This window comes from Chiloscyllium punctatum, chromosome 13 (assembly GCF_047496795.1).
Source record: "Chiloscyllium punctatum isolate Juve2018m chromosome 13, sChiPun1.3, whole genome shotgun sequence".
In the NCBI taxonomy this organism is placed as follows: Eukaryota; Metazoa; Chordata; class Chondrichthyes; order Orectolobiformes; family Hemiscylliidae; genus Chiloscyllium; species Chiloscyllium punctatum.
In genome coordinates, this window is record NC_092751.1 from 103,948,684 (window position 1) to 103,964,089 (window position 15,406).

At 45.2% G+C, this 15,406-nt stretch overlaps 1 protein-coding gene across 1 annotated transcript in view; it reads right to left on the reverse strand.

Annotated features, from left to right (window-relative positions):
* cdh23 (cadherin-related 23) overlaps window positions 1–15,406 on the reverse strand; it is a 967,008-nt gene that overhangs the window by 57,812 nt on the left and 893,790 nt on the right. The window contains exons 43-50 of the mRNA XM_072583543.1: window positions 15,263–15,365; window positions 13,394–13,519; window positions 11,836–12,039; window positions 7,179–7,640; window positions 6,232–6,348; window positions 3,604–3,828; window positions 2,666–2,835; window positions 1,507–1,644 (exon numbers count right to left, since the gene is read on the reverse strand). Coding sequence (XP_072439644.1) covers window positions 1,507–1,644; window positions 2,666–2,835; window positions 3,604–3,828; window positions 6,232–6,348; window positions 7,179–7,640; window positions 11,836–12,039; window positions 13,394–13,519; window positions 15,263–15,365 — 1,545 coding nt within the window. The remainder of the gene's footprint in view (window positions 1–1,506; window positions 1,645–2,665; window positions 2,836–3,603; window positions 3,829–6,231; window positions 6,349–7,178; window positions 7,641–11,835; window positions 12,040–13,393; window positions 13,520–15,262; window positions 15,366–15,406) is intronic.

Consider the following 15,406-nt stretch of genomic DNA (forward strand, 5'->3'; position numbering starts at 1 on the left):
CTCAGTGTCACAACACAATGAAATATAACTCCTTCATACAATATCATCACTAAACGCTCAGGAATATGTAGCTGTAGGATTGAAAAGTTCATTATTAAATTAATAACATCTTCCAAATTATTCAAGTCATAAAGTAAGTGGTAAAAATAGCAAAGGTGGTTAGTGAGTCTGAGTGTGTGTCGTGGAGGCAGGTTCAATTAAACCTAATTCTCAAAGGAATTAGACTGTTATCTGAAAAGGAAGAATGTGCAGGGTTAAAGGGAGAATGGCACGAGGTGAACTGCTCACTCAGATTGCTGGTACAGGCACAGTGGGCCAAATGGTCTCCACTGCCACTGCAACAATTCTGTCATTCTTCTGTAATTTAAATACAAGTGTGGCTCTGTCCATCTCTGAAGAGGTGGACTCAAAACTGCTTCAGTTTTATCGAGGGCGTGGGCTTGTTCTCAACACAAAAGAGGAGGGGAGTGTTCAAAATCATGCAATGTTTTTATTGAGGGAACAATGAGAAACCGTTTCCACTGGCAGGAAGTCAGAACCCAGAGAGAGAGAGAGAGACAGCACAAGGGAGAGTGGTAAAAGGCCCAGAGGTGAGATGTATGAAAGATTTTTAAGGTGCAGCTTGTTATGATCTGTTGCCTAAAAGATTTGTGGAACTGAAGCAATAGTAATTCTCCAACGCTTGAAGCAAAGAAACTTTACAGAGTCATGGCACAAGACCTGGGAAATGGAACAAACTGGATAGGTTTGAAGGGTTAGCATAGATACGCCACGCTATAATCCTGCACAGATATAGTGGGAATGAACTGTTAAGACAGAAATGTGAAAAAAGCCTACATAGCAATTCTTGGAAATATGATTTTTTTTTGGCTATGTATGACACGGCAAATCCATATTCATCATTTAATCTTACCTGCTATGAGAAGATGGCCTTGGTTTTCTGCTTTACAACTGCTTGACAATCCAAAGGTGTGCAGGTTAGGTGGGTTAGCCAAGGTAAAAGCCCCATGTGGGGTTATGGGGATGGGGGTGGGGTGGGTTTTAGTCCTGGTAGGATACTCTTGATGGGCTGAATGGCCTCTTTCTGCACTGAAGAGATTGTATGATTTGATAATAACAGGATGGACGGCCTGAGAGGGAACAGAGTCAACTCTAGAGAGGAATGTGAATGGCGGGTGGCACCCATGGTTGCGAAGTTCTGTTTCCTGGAGGGCATTAACTAAACAGCTGGGGCATTATGACAATCTGGCAGTTTTCACCGTTATATATTCGGCTTTAGCCCCAAGTGGAATGGAGCGTAAATGGAATGGCCAGTTTCTGGGGTCTATTATACATTGATTTCTGGAACAGCACTGTGGTCATGTTTGTTCACCACCATCTTCTCAAGGACAATGAAAGGATGTTGGGCAACAAGGACTGAACTCAGCAGTGATGCCCAGGTCCACTGGGTGAATACTTCTCCTTTCAAAGAGATCTTCCAGAATGCAGCAGAAGATGCTTGCTTACCGTGATTGGATTGATTCCGAACCTGCCCTCTCCATCCACAAGGCTGTACTCAATCTGTGAGAAGCTGTCATCATCGGCATCCTCTGCACTAACTTGGAGGATCACTGTGCCCAGGGAGACATCTTCAAACACTGGCTTCTGTATCATCAGGCAAAGTGGGGAAATCATGATTAGTGGCAATGTCAGCAGCTCCCATTTGCATTAATTCACCAAGCCTCCTCAGACAGCGCCTTCCAAACCCATAACCGCTTCCATCTAGAAGGACAAGGACAATAGGTACATGGGAACACCACCCTCTGCAGTTTCCCCTCCAAGCCACTCACAAACCTGACTTGGAAATGTATCACCGTTCCTTCAGTGTCGCTGGGTCAAAGTTCTTGACGTATCTTAGGGCATTGTGGGTCTAACGACAGCTTAAGAAGGCAGCTCACCACCATCACCTTCTCAAGGGCAACTAGGGATGGGCAATAGCTCAGCCAGTCGTACTCACATCCCATGAATGAATGAGAGAAAAACTACATGGACCATCAAATGCCCACATCAATGAGCCATCACAATTACCGGCTCAGCTTGTGGTCATGTCCACTCCTGAAACTTCATGTGAGGATTCTCAGAATGGCTGACTCACCATGACTACCACAGAATTAAAGATGGCTGCCAGTCCACCATTACTGTGCAAAGGCGAACTCTGCCCCCAGGTGGGTGCACTGCGGATGGGAGCCAAGATGGCCCTGATTGAGATTGGCACCTCATGATGTTGATGCATTTCCATCAACAGTATCCCAGTACCTTTGCAGGGTTGATGCCGATAGGGCTCTCCTCCAGAACGTCAGGGATCGCAACCTCAGGAGGATGGGCCGGCTATTTAGGGCAGAGCTGAGCATTTTATTTTCCCTACCCCAGAGAGAGTGTAGATGTGCAGATATGAGTTTACTGAAGGTAGACATGGGGAGGGTCACTGTATGCTGTGGAATAGAGGGGCAAAAGGGCAGATTGAGATAACCTTGACTGCTCTGAAATTAGGAGAACATTTGAAAGGCCATGAAGCCCATTCCTGCCCCTGTTTCTCATGCTCTGACATATGACGATTCGTCACGAGTTACAAGCTTAATGCTCGCACCAGTGCCATGTCTAGTGCATGAAGAGATGTCGCGGTTACCTGGTAGGATGACTGCACAAAGACAGGGTTGTTGTCATTGATGTCCTTGATCTGTAAATACACCGGAACCTCCACAGATCGAGGCGGTGTTCCGTGATCCACTGCCCGCACTGTGAAATTCAGCCACTGAACCTCTTCGTAATCCACTGTCCTGCTTGCAACTATTTTCCCTGGGTTTGGGGGTGGGGGGAATGGGGAGGGGTGGAGGATTAGAGGGTTGGGGTTAGAGTCTGTATTAAAGCTCTGATAACATCACCCCCATAAAGGATCAATCTATCAATTCCACGTATGGAGTCAGCTATTACAAGGGGGCATAGCTTTAAATTAAGGGGTGGTAGGTATAGGACAGATGTTAGGGGTAGGTTCTTTACTCAGTGAGTCGTGAGTTCATGGAATGCCCTGCCAGTAGCAGTGGTGGACTCTCCCTCTTTATGGGCATTTAAACGGGCATTGGATAGGCATATGGAGGATAGTGGGCTAGTGTAGGTTAGGTGGGCTTGGATCAGCGCAACATCGAGGGCCAAAGGGCCTGTACTGCGCTGTATTTTTCTATGTTCTATGTTCTATGTTCAATCCCCATCAGGGGCTTAAATCAGGACTTTTCAAACACATTGTATGTTATAGATACTGACATTGCCACGTCAAATATTGATGTCTTTCATATCTCTAATTTACAGGGGAGACCAAGCATAATATTGCTGAAAAAATCAGACAGACTGTTCTTGCACACATCAGGACAGAATGCAAGAATGTCAAATTCCAAAGACCACAGATTAGTCGACACTGAATAGTGCAGAGAGACCAATAAGTGGTAAAAGACCATCGATAGATTAAAGTGAGTCAGGTGAACAGTGACAGATAGTGCCCAATGAAGTGAAGGGGATTGTGATATACTCTGGACCAAAGATTGGTGGATGAGAGCATTTTCAAAACTTCACCTGCTGCAGGATCCTCCAATCTGACGTAGTCTCCGGGAGGGAGATTCAGGAGCTCATAGTTGATCAGTCCATTGGGCCCTTTATCGGGATCCACGGCCGAGACAGAGAGCAGTGTTGTACCAGCTGTTGCTCCTTCCAGAATCCTCTCAGTGAAAATACTAACCCCAAATGGTCGGAATCGAGGAGGATTGTCATTCACATCCAGGACATTCACTGTCAGCTTTGCTGAAATAAAACAGACAAATAAATGGATTTAAATGAAATTAATAGTTCTCTATTAAGGAGAATCAAGGTATTCAGGGATAGGATGAAAGTGCTGCTGAGAAAGACTAGGATTTTACTGAAGGATTGGAGTAGTTTCCGAGGAACAAATCACTTGGCCCTGCTTCTAGTTCTGATGTTCTCCTGTTCCTTGACTTGCTGCTACCACCCTCACCCCCTCCAGTCAAGCTTTATGTGACAAACTTTGCAGACCCTACCTTTTACTTTACACAGCGAATGCACTGGTGTTAATTAAACATGGGGTTTTTCTCTCTGCAATCCTCCTTACAAGTTCATTTTGGAAGCACAGAATTTTATAGTACAGAAGGAGGCCGTTCGACCCATCCTGTCTATACCGGTTCCTGAAAGGGCTCCCCAGTTTATCCCATTCTCCAGCTCTGTAAGTTCATCATTTCCAAATATATATCCAGCTCTCTTTTAAAACCTCTGATGGAATTCACCTCCTAGGCATCACGTTCCAAATCCCAACAACAGTCTGAGGGAAGAAGGTTCTCATCTCACTCCTAGCTCTCTTGCTGACAAACTTGAAACTGTGATACAGATTTCTCTACAGGAGATTAACCCCCCCCCACTTTAGTCAAAAATGTGTCCTGGAGTTCATTCCCCATGATGTTAATTCTCCAATTTATCTTATCGAAAACCTCCACTACGTGAAATACCTCAATAGGGACACTTCCTTTCAAAAGCAAATCTTAAGTTTTCCTCTTAACTCAGAAACTCAACTGCTTGCGATCAACTCTGAGTATGGTCCAGGATCTGAATCCTTTCCGTACGATCTTAAACTTATTAGATAGGGTTTTATGATATTCGAGAGACAGCGTTGTTCCATCATATCTCTGTTAGCTGTGAGCATCATGAAGCCATTAGCTAGCACAAAGGTGTGGAATTGGAATGGTTATATGGGAATACAACCTTACAAAACCCCAAGGTGATCCATCTAGAAGGATGTTATCACCAGCTTTGCTCGAAGACTATTTCAAAACCTACACCGAACTCTGGCCTTTGAGAAGAAATTGCTGTCAATAATGCTCATTGTATCTTGGCGAGCAGCTGCCTGTTCTATTCTGATCTGCAGGATAACACAACACTACTAAACCTCAATACAATCATCTGCTAAAATAAAACGTAGCAAGATTCCTCCTCAGTTCCTCAAAAATATAGTTGTCAGGCAAGATCCTCTACATACAATATACATAAAAGAACATCAGAACCAGGAGCTGGAGTAGACAATTCAGCCCCTTGAGCCTGTTCCACCATTTGATATGATGGTGGCTGATCTTATCTCAACCTCAACTCCACTTTCCTGCCTGCCTGCTAAAACCCTTCAACTCATTACTTGTTAAAAATGTCTCCTACTTAAATTTACTCAATGTCCCAGCATCCAACACACCCTGGGGGAGTGAATTCCATAGATTCACAACCTTTTGAGAGATTATTCCCGTTCTAAATCTGCTACCTCTTATCCTATATCTATAACCTCTCATTCTAGACTCTCCCCATGTGGAAACACCTCTATTTTGTCAATCATTTTGTTATGTATGTACAGTATATAGAACATGAAGGGGATAAATAGGAGTTGAGTCCCTTGACCCTTCAAGCTGTCTCTGTCATTCAGTACTATCGCAGCTGAATTTAGGTTTCACCTCCACCTTCCCACCCCCTTCCCGAATGCCTCAACTTGCTGAGGGATTAAAAATCTGTCTGTCTATCTCATCCTTAATTCAATAACTATGCAGCCAAAACCCTCAAGGGTTAGGAATTCCAAACATTCACACCCTTCTGAATGAAGATGTTTCTAGTCCTCAATGACCTGAAGACCATGTCTCTGTATTTGAGATTTCTCAGCCAGAAGGGAAAGGAACATCTCAGTATCCATCTTGTGAAGTTCCCTCAGAATCTGAAATACTTGTTTGAATGAGATCACCTCTCATTCTTCTGAACTCTAGCGATTAGTGACCCAGTTTACTGTCTCTCATCACAAGTCAACCCTTTCTTTCCCAGGCCTGACCTGTGCTCCAATATTCTCCTTGTTACAAACAGGGAAGCTTCATTTTTAAATTCAAAGCTTTATTCTAAAATAGTAGCTTTTTTCACACACAGAGGTAGCAAGACTGGACGTGGTAGAAATTGAGAGGTATCTCATCTGACATTAATTATGCTGTTCTATAGTGAGTACCCATGGGGTTACCATGATGGACTCTCCTTCTCAACCTCTCCTCTCATGTGAGGTGTGGTGACCCTCAGTTTAAACCACCACCACCCATTTCTCTCGAATGAGAGAGCAGCCCTTATAATCCTCCGGGACTGTGGCAATTTTACCTTTACTTGTGTGTGATGAAATCTTACCATTGGGCACACTGACGGAATGACCGATCACGTCACTGGCATTGTCGTGTACTGAGATGGTAAGTGTGTAGGTAGCTACCAACTCTCTATTCAAAGGCGTTCTTACAAACACAGCACCTGGTCAGAAAGGAGAACAAGCACGTTAGTGGGGTGAATGTTCCCTGAGTTTTGTGTGCAGTTTATAATCCCTGAAAAATATGTACAGTCACTTTCCTTTCTTGGGAGACAGGGTCACCATTATAACAGAGGATGCTAAATGTCAGATTAAAATCCTCTTTGTGAACAACTTCAGAACAGTTCAAGGAGGAACTGGTGGGATCCGAAGTCATTCTCACTCTGTCTGGGCAGTTTTGAACTGGCTTCTCTTTCAAGGGATGATTTGGAGATGCCGGTGTTGGACTGGGGTGTACAAAGTTACAAATCACACAACACCAGGTTAAAGTCCAACAGGGGGTTTATTTGGAAGCACTAGCTTTCGGAGTGTTGCCCCTTCCACAACCACCTGATGAAGGAGCAGCACTCCGAAAGCTAGTGCTTCCAAATAAACCTGTTGGATTATAGCTTGGTGTCGTGTGATTTTTAACTTTCAAGGGATGATATATTTAAAATTATAAGGTCCTTGTAAAGGACAGTACAGCAAATGGTAAAAATCTAAAATAAAACCAGGGAATACTCAGATTCTGAGAGAGAAAACAATTACAATGTTTAAATGACATTTGGATGAATACATGAATAGAAAATGTTTGGAGCGATATGGGCCAAGAGCAGGAAGATGGGATTAGTTTAATTTGGGATTATATTCGGCATGGACTGGTTGGACCAAAGGGTCTGTTTCCACGCTGTATGACCCTATGACAACGAGAAACAGAGTTCACATTTCTCTTTAGGCTTGACAGATCTGCCAACTGTTTCCAACCTTCGATGTTTATACTCCTTGCAGTATTTACCTGTTTTAAAATTGATGTCAAAGGCCCTCTGATGCTCCTGTACCTCTTCATCAGTGTCGTCCTTAGCCACAAGCTCGATAATATAATACTCCAGCTGAGGATGGAGGTCCCGATCTGTGGCTGTTATGTTTGCAATAACTGAACCGACATTCACTGACTCGCTGATGCTTACGGTCTGGATAGGGTTAATGAATTCAGGACGGCAGTCATTAACATCATCAATCACAATGTTCACCGTGGCACTCGCTGACAACGATGGGGTACCTCGGTCCCTCACAACCACGGTGAGTGTGTAGGATGCCCTTTCCTCTCGGTCCACAGTCACTCCGTTGGCCACTTTGATCACTCCCGAGTCAGGGTCGATGATAAACTTATCCAGGGCCCCTCCCTCGATCCGGTATCTCAGCTGCTGGTTCACTCCAGTATCCGCATCTGTGGCTGTCACCTGGCTGATACTGAAACCTACAGCACACAGAAACATGGCAATGCATCAGGGGGTCTCCATGCCTCGAGAAAAATATCAAGATTTTCTCACCATGAGGTGATTGCCCGTGCTCACTAGAAAATGCAATTCCTTGATTTCCTCCATCAATTACAGAAGTCTCTTCATCCACTTCACATCAGAATGGTGGGGGAGGGGATAGAATCAGGTGCAGGGACCTCACGGGCATAGTGAGAGTGGGTTATTAATCCCACGGTAGTTGATTATTAGCCAGAGTTGTGCTGTGGTGAGGATGGCCTGAGTGACAATTCCCCACTAGTCATTCCCTGGGATAATGTTGTTTAGATTACTTACAGTGTGGAAACAGGCCCTTCGGCCCAACAAGTCCACACCGCCCCGCCGAAGCACAACCCACCCATACCCCTACATCTACCCCTTACCTAACACTACGGGCAATTTAGCATGGCCAATTCACCTGACCTGCACATCTTTGGACTGTGGGAGGAAACTGGAGCACCCGGAGGAAACCCACGCACACACGGGGAGAACGTGCAAACTCCACACAGTCAGTCGCCTGAGGCGGGAATTGAACCTGGGTCTCTGGCGCTGTGAGGCAGCAGTGCTAACCACTGTGCCACCGTGCCGCCCACCCACTGTGCCACCGTGTTGTGGAGAGACTCCGACAATGAGTGGCTGAGTAAATGGGTTGAAGTGGCAGATGGGGTTTAATTTAGATAAATGCGAGGTGCTGCATTTTGGGAAAGCAAATCTTAGCAGGACTTAAACACTTAATGGTAAGGTCCTAGGGAGTGTTGCCGAACAAAGAGACCTTGGAGTGCAGGTTCATAAGTGGAGTCGCAGGTAGATAGGATAGTGAAGAAGGCATTTGGTATGCTTTCCTTTATTGGTCAGGGTATTGAGTACAGGAGTTGGGAGGTCATGTTGCGGCTGTACAGGATGTTGTTTAGGCCACTGTTGGAATATTGTGTGCAATATTCTAGTCTCCTTCCTATTGGAAGGATGTTGTGAATCTGTAAGGGGTTCAGAAAAGATTTACAAGGATGTTGCCAGGGTTGGAGGAGTTGAGCTATAGGGAGAGGGTGAATAGGCTGGGGCTGTTTTCCTTGGAGCGTTGGAGGCTGAGGGGTGACCTTATAGAGGTTTATAAAATCATGAGGGGCATGGATACGATAAACAGAAAAGGTCTTTCCCCTGGGGTGGAGGAGTCCAGAACGAGAGGGAATAAGTTTAGGGCAAAGTTATAAAAGAGACCTAAAGGGCAACGTTTTCACGCAGAGGGTGGTACGTGTATGGAATGAGCTTCTAGAGGACATGGTGGAGGCTGGTACAATTGCAACATTTAAAAGGCATCTGGATGGGTATATGAATAGGAAGGGTTTGGAGGGATATGGGCCGGGTGCTGGCAGGTGGGACTAGATTGGGTTGGGATATCTGGTCAGCATGGACGGGTTGGACCAAAGAGTCTGTTTCTGTGCTGTACATCTCTATGTCTCTGTGATATTATCCATAGATTCATGGAATCCTGACAATGTGGAAACAGGCCCTTCAGCCCAACAAGTCCACACTGACCCTCAGAAGAATGACTTACCCAGACCCATTCCCCTACCTTATATTTACCCCTGACTAATGCACCTAACCTACATATCCATGAACACAGTAGGCGATTTAGCTCAGCCAATCCACTTGACCTGTACATCTTTGAATTATGGGAGAAAACCAGAGCAAACCCACACAGACAACGGGGAGAATGTGCAAACTCTACACAGACAGTTGCCCGAGGCTGGAATCGAACCTGGGTCCCCGAAGCGGTGAGGCAGCAGTGCTAATCACTGAGTCACCGTGCCACCCACCCTGCCCATGTTGTCTCCTTTCCTAATTTTGCTTTCCCCAACAAATACCCCGGCGACTCCCTGTCTGAATGCCACCTAGCTTTATTCTCTGAGTTTACAAGACTGGGGGGTGAGCTCATGGGAATGTGCAGGACTCTGAAAGGGCTCAACAGGGTAGATACTGAGAGGTCATGTCCTTTGACAGAACATGGAGGCACCGTCTTGGGTCAGTCACAGAGCACAGGCTGATCCCTTAGCACTGAGACAGGGGTGGGCTTCTTTCAACCCAAAGAGCTGTAAATCACTGTAATTCTTGTTTCTTGAGGCCGGTGGATCGAACACATTTTGTGGTCGGCTGTCCCTCGTCACGAGGATGGGGTCTCATCAGGTCGAAGGTCGCTGCAACAGGTCATCAGGTGACTGAGCAGGCCGATTCAGGATCTACCCCGATGAACATTCCTCAAGGCCGGGATGGACTATTCCCGAGGGACAGCATACAAGCAGGATGGGAAATGAATGTTAATGTAGTTGTCAATTGGGAATGGGAATTGTGGCCCCCTCTTCCCATCAGTACAGGAATGCTGAAAGTCAGCACGACCTTTCCAATCTGTCTCACTGACAACTCAAACATCAGAAGTGCTGAAAATAATACTCAAGGCTATTTTTTTTGTCCGTGTGTGGTTTGCCTGAGTAATATTATCTTGCAATACCAGGGTAAGAAACTGGATTGCACTTCCACTTTGAAATGTTGAACAACTGCAGATGCAAAGTTTTTTTTAGGATTCAGAGGAAACAACGCTGAACTTAAACCAAGGCAAAAAAGAAAATGAGGATTTTACCATGCCAACCCTTTATCTGATGGCTCTGAATGAGGATTCTGTTGCAATAAAATTAGAAAGTACTGGAGAAGCTCAGCAGGTCTATGGAGAAAGAAACAGAGTTTTGAGTCTGGTATGACTCTTCTCTGGAACTGAATGGGGCTGGAAGAGAAATGGGTTTTAACACTGTTGGAAAGGGCTAGGACAGAAGGACAAATGGAAAAGACAGTAAGTGTGCTGACAGCAGAAGGTGAATGAGTTTTAATAGCAGTAGAGAAAGGATACAGAATCATAGAATCCCGACTGTGTGGAAGGTGGCCACTCAGCCCATCGAATCGGCACTGACCTTCAAAAAGCATTCCACTCAGACCCACCCTATCCCTGTAACCCTGCTCATCCCATGGCCAAAACACCTGACCTGCATATCTTTGGACTGTGGGAGGAAACCAGAGCACCCGGAGGAAACCCACGCAGACACGGGGAGAATGTGCAAACTCCACACAGACAGTCACCGGAGGGTGGAATCGAACCCGATCCCTGGTGCTGTGAGGCAGCAGTGCTAACCACCGTGCCGCCACTCAATGGAGTGCAGGTGTTAATGAAACGTATTGTTAGCAGAAAATGGATCAACTCTGCTGGGAGCAAATCCTTGAAAACAAGATGCTTGGTAATCGGAGTGGGAGCCATTGTTCATGGTTGAGTCCCAAGGTCTGTAAAGTACCCAATGAGGTGCTGGTCCTCCAGCCTCCATTGGGCTTTGCTATAACAATGCAGCAGGCCAAGAACTGAAATGGACTCTGCTGCTTTGCTGTCCTTCATCCGCTTCCTGGTCACATTTAGCATCATCAGATACGAACCAATCAGCCCTCAGCTCTGAGTGACACATATCTGACTGTGATTCAGGTGTTGCCCTCAAATTAAAGGCTGCAACAGAAAGATTGTCACGGGAAACTAGATTGAGAATTGACAGATTCATTTCCCACTTGGGATCCTTACAGCCAGTAGAGATGTGATCACACCATCCCCTCAGTCTGGCCAGAGATGGATCCAACTCGTAGGCAGCACGAGCCCATTACAACCCAGCAAGGAGACTTTAAGAGAATGACGCTGTCTTAAGTTCCATAGATGGACCATTTTGAAACTGATGGAAAGGGCTAGGACAGAAGGAGCAAATGGAAGAGACATGGGTCAGACACAAGTTGTTTCGTAGCTTAAATCCAAGAATACAGGTGGCACTGTGCAAACTAGGGAGTACTGTTAAACACATCAAACCTGGAGAACCAAAACAGAGAGCAGCATAGATAAATAGATACACAGAAGGACAAGGATGTTGGGGAGATTCTCTTTGACAATCTTCCAATTTTCTACAAGCACTAATGGAAGAGAGTCCAAATATAATGATGCGGCTTTCTCACTTGTCCAGTTGATTACCCGACTTGGTGCACACAACTTCCCTAGTATTACTTCCCAGTGATCTGATGTTTACCAACTAGTCAGCTGGGAATAGTAGTTAACAGGTCAGAAACATTTGTGATCCTATTCATCACCTGAGGGGCTGTTTTCCAGAATGTGGACAGTCATTGAAGATGGGTTAAAGACTGGTGTGTTGTCATTTTGATCCAAGACCGTTATTGTGAGTCCAGCCACACTCTTCAGCTGACCAATATCTTCCGCTATGACAGTCAATTCCAGTCTTGCATTAGGCAAGGACTCCCTGTCGATGCTTTTCCCTGGTGCAACAGAGACAATGCCTGGAAAATGAATAAGGCATCAAATGCATTAATTAAAATGATTACAACCTGTTGGCATAGTCAGAGGATAATATCTGAGCAAATATAAACCAATCTGACCTCCATATGCAATGACTGTCCTGCTCTAAATTAACTCTAAACTGTTTTACCATATCATACTCTCACTAACACATTTGTACAAATTGATTAAGAGCAGGAATAGGCCACTTGACCCCTCAAGCCTTTTCTGCCCTTTGATCTGATTGTGGCTTCAATCTACTCTCTTGTGCCCTGATACCCTTTGACTCTCTCATTAGTCAAGAATCTCTCTCTCTCTGCCTTTGAAGTATTCAATGGTCCTGCCTGCACCAATCTCTGGGGAAGAGAGTTCCACAGACTCAGAACCCTCCAAGAGAAAAATTATTTCTGATTCCTTAAAATTACAGATCTCCCACTTAAACCAAGTCTCCTATTTCTACTCTCTCCCTATGATGTGAAAAAACCTTTTCAGGATCCACTTTGCCAAGTCCCCTCAGGATTTTATAGGTTTCAATGAGATTACCTCACATTCTTCTAAACTTCAGTGAACACAGGGCCAGCCTGTGTAACCTTTTCTCTTGGGTTAAGCACGCTCATCACCTCTTGAAGAGAGATTTGGCTTCCTTCCCATTCGAGGGGTTTCTCAGTGTGTGTGAAGATATTTTGGGCGGCATGGTGGCACAGTGGTTAGCACAAGTTGAAGGTTGGTGCCAGGAAGCATATTAGATTAGATTACTTACAGTGTGGAAACAGGCCCTTCGGCCCAACAAGTCCACACCGCCCTGCCGAAGCGCAACCCACCCATACCCCTGCTTTAACCCCTTACTTAACACTACGGGCAATTTAGCCTGGCCAATTCACCTAACCTGCACATTTTTTGGATTGTGGGAGGAAACCGGAGCACCCGGAGGAAACCCACGCAGACACAGGGAGACACAGGGACACAGACACAGTCAGTCGCCTGAGGCGGGAATTGAACCCGGGTCTCTGGCGCTGTGAGGCAGCAGTGCTAACCACTGTGCCACCGTGCCGCCCACTAATGGCGACCACTGTTACTCTCATTTCCATTGGATGCATCACCCTAAACATGAGAAATTACTCCATGGAGCAAATCATCTGGCTGCTCCTACAGCTACCAGAAGAGATGACCTGGCCATTTCTCTCACTGCTGTTTGCAACCAAATTGACAGCAGTGTTAGTCTCCTTAACAGTCAGTGGGGCTTTCAAATATTTCACTGTCTGTGAAATACCAGAGCATAGCTCTGCAGGATGTGTTAAGCATTATTGAATAAAGCCTTCCTTTTGTGCTGTATTTAACAGAGGGGCAACAGCTTACCAGTGTTCCGGTCTACTGTGAAGAATTCGGTTATGTTGGTCTGTAATTGGTAAGTGATCACAGCATTGGGTCCTTCATCACTGTCAAATGCTAAAATGGGTCCATTTAGCATGGTGATTTGTGTACCTAGAAGTTAAACAATGAAGGAAAGTGTGTGAACTGTGGTCAATGGCACATTAACTTTTGACAGTTACTGTAACACCTTTAAAACCAGTTTTTAAGATCATAGCACGGGCAAGTACTGTAGAAATTTGTGACTTAGGCTTGCCTCTGTTTGATTATACCCAATCCTGTTGAGTTCCTTTCACAAAATAGCTAACTACGCTGATTCCATGTTTAGCTGTGCCTCAGTGACTGGAACTCCTGCCTGAGTCAGAAGGATATGGGGTCAAGTCCCATGGATACTGTATCTATGCTCATAGCCAGTGCAGTGCTAAAGGACAGCCTATCCCTTTAAATGATGGTTCAGGAGTTACTATTGGTCAGTACTCTCCTGGGTCTTCCGAAGAATTTTGAGATTGCTGGAATCCTCCTATCTGTCATAGAGTCATACAGCATACTGTCAACATTATTATTGGGAGTTTTTAGATTAGATTAGATTAGATTACTTCCAGTGTGGAAACAGGCCCTTCGGCCCAACAAGTCCACACCGACCCTCCGAAGAGCAACCCACTCAGACCCATTCCCCTACACCTAACACTACGGGCAATTTAGCATAGCCAATTCACCTGACCTGCACATCTTTGGACTGTGGGAGGAAACCGGAGCACCCAGAGGAAACCCACGCAGACACGGGGAGAATGTGCAAACTCCACACAGACAGTTGTCCAAGGTGGGAATTGAACCTGGGTCATCTGGCGCTGTGAGGAAGCAGTGCTAACCACTGTTCTGACTTTACTGTTGGGAGTTCTGACTTTCAGGTGTGATATTAATTTAAGGTCCTGTGTAACCAGTCTCAAGATCCCATGGTACAATATGCTTCATAGTGTGCTAGCTAATACCTCCTCATCAATATTACCAAAATCACCTGACCATTATCGTGGGTGCTTGCTGTGTACAAATGTAACTACACTTGAACAAGAACTTTCTTGCCTGGAAAATGTTTTGGGAGCTTCTTGAGAATGTGAAAGGTGAAATGTGAAAATAATTCATTGGTAAATATGGCACTGTGGCTGGCAGTTGGGATGATTGCAACAGAAGGAGGCCATTCAACCCCTTAAGTAATTCCTGCCATTCAGAGAGTTTTTGGCTGATCAGTATCTGTCTTCACTAATTCCAGCCTCTCCTCCCATTGTCTCCATATTCCTAGCCAGGCATAACCTACTGGTCTCAGATTTCAGGAATTGATGAAGAATTATGTGGGAGACTGTTTCAAAATCTTGGCCTTTCGGGTTTCTCCCCTGAATAGCCCAGCTCTGACATTAACTCATTGTCTCCCAGAAAGTGGAGCAAGGTTCTCGCGTATCCAGCCATTCAACTCCTTTTTCAATCCAAAAAGCCTTAGTCCAACATTACAACAGTAACAACATTTCAAGAAATGCATCGTTGGCTGCAAAAACACTTTGGAAGACCGACAGAAATGCAAGCTTTCATGCATGAATTGCAAAAGGTAAGGGTGTAGGTACAGCAAGTAATTAGGAAAGCTAATAGAATGCTACCATTTAATGCGAGGTGAATTGAATATAACAGCCGGGAGGTTCTCCTTTAGTATTACAGGGCATCACTGTGAAGCCATTTCTGGGGCACTGTGCACTGCGTTAGTCACCTTATTTAAGGGAGGGTGTAAATTCTTTGGAAGCAGTTCAGGGAAGGGTTTTTGCTTTGAGGATTCTGTCCCACAAAATACATGGCCTGTAATAACACACCCACCTGCTTCCAGATTCTCGAGAATTTCAGCTCGATACAACCTCTGAGTAAAGGTGGGTCTGTTATCATTCTCATCTGAGATGGAGATGGTCAGTAAGCCAGAGTCCTGGTAAGACAGAGACAATATTGTGAATTGATCTACATGAA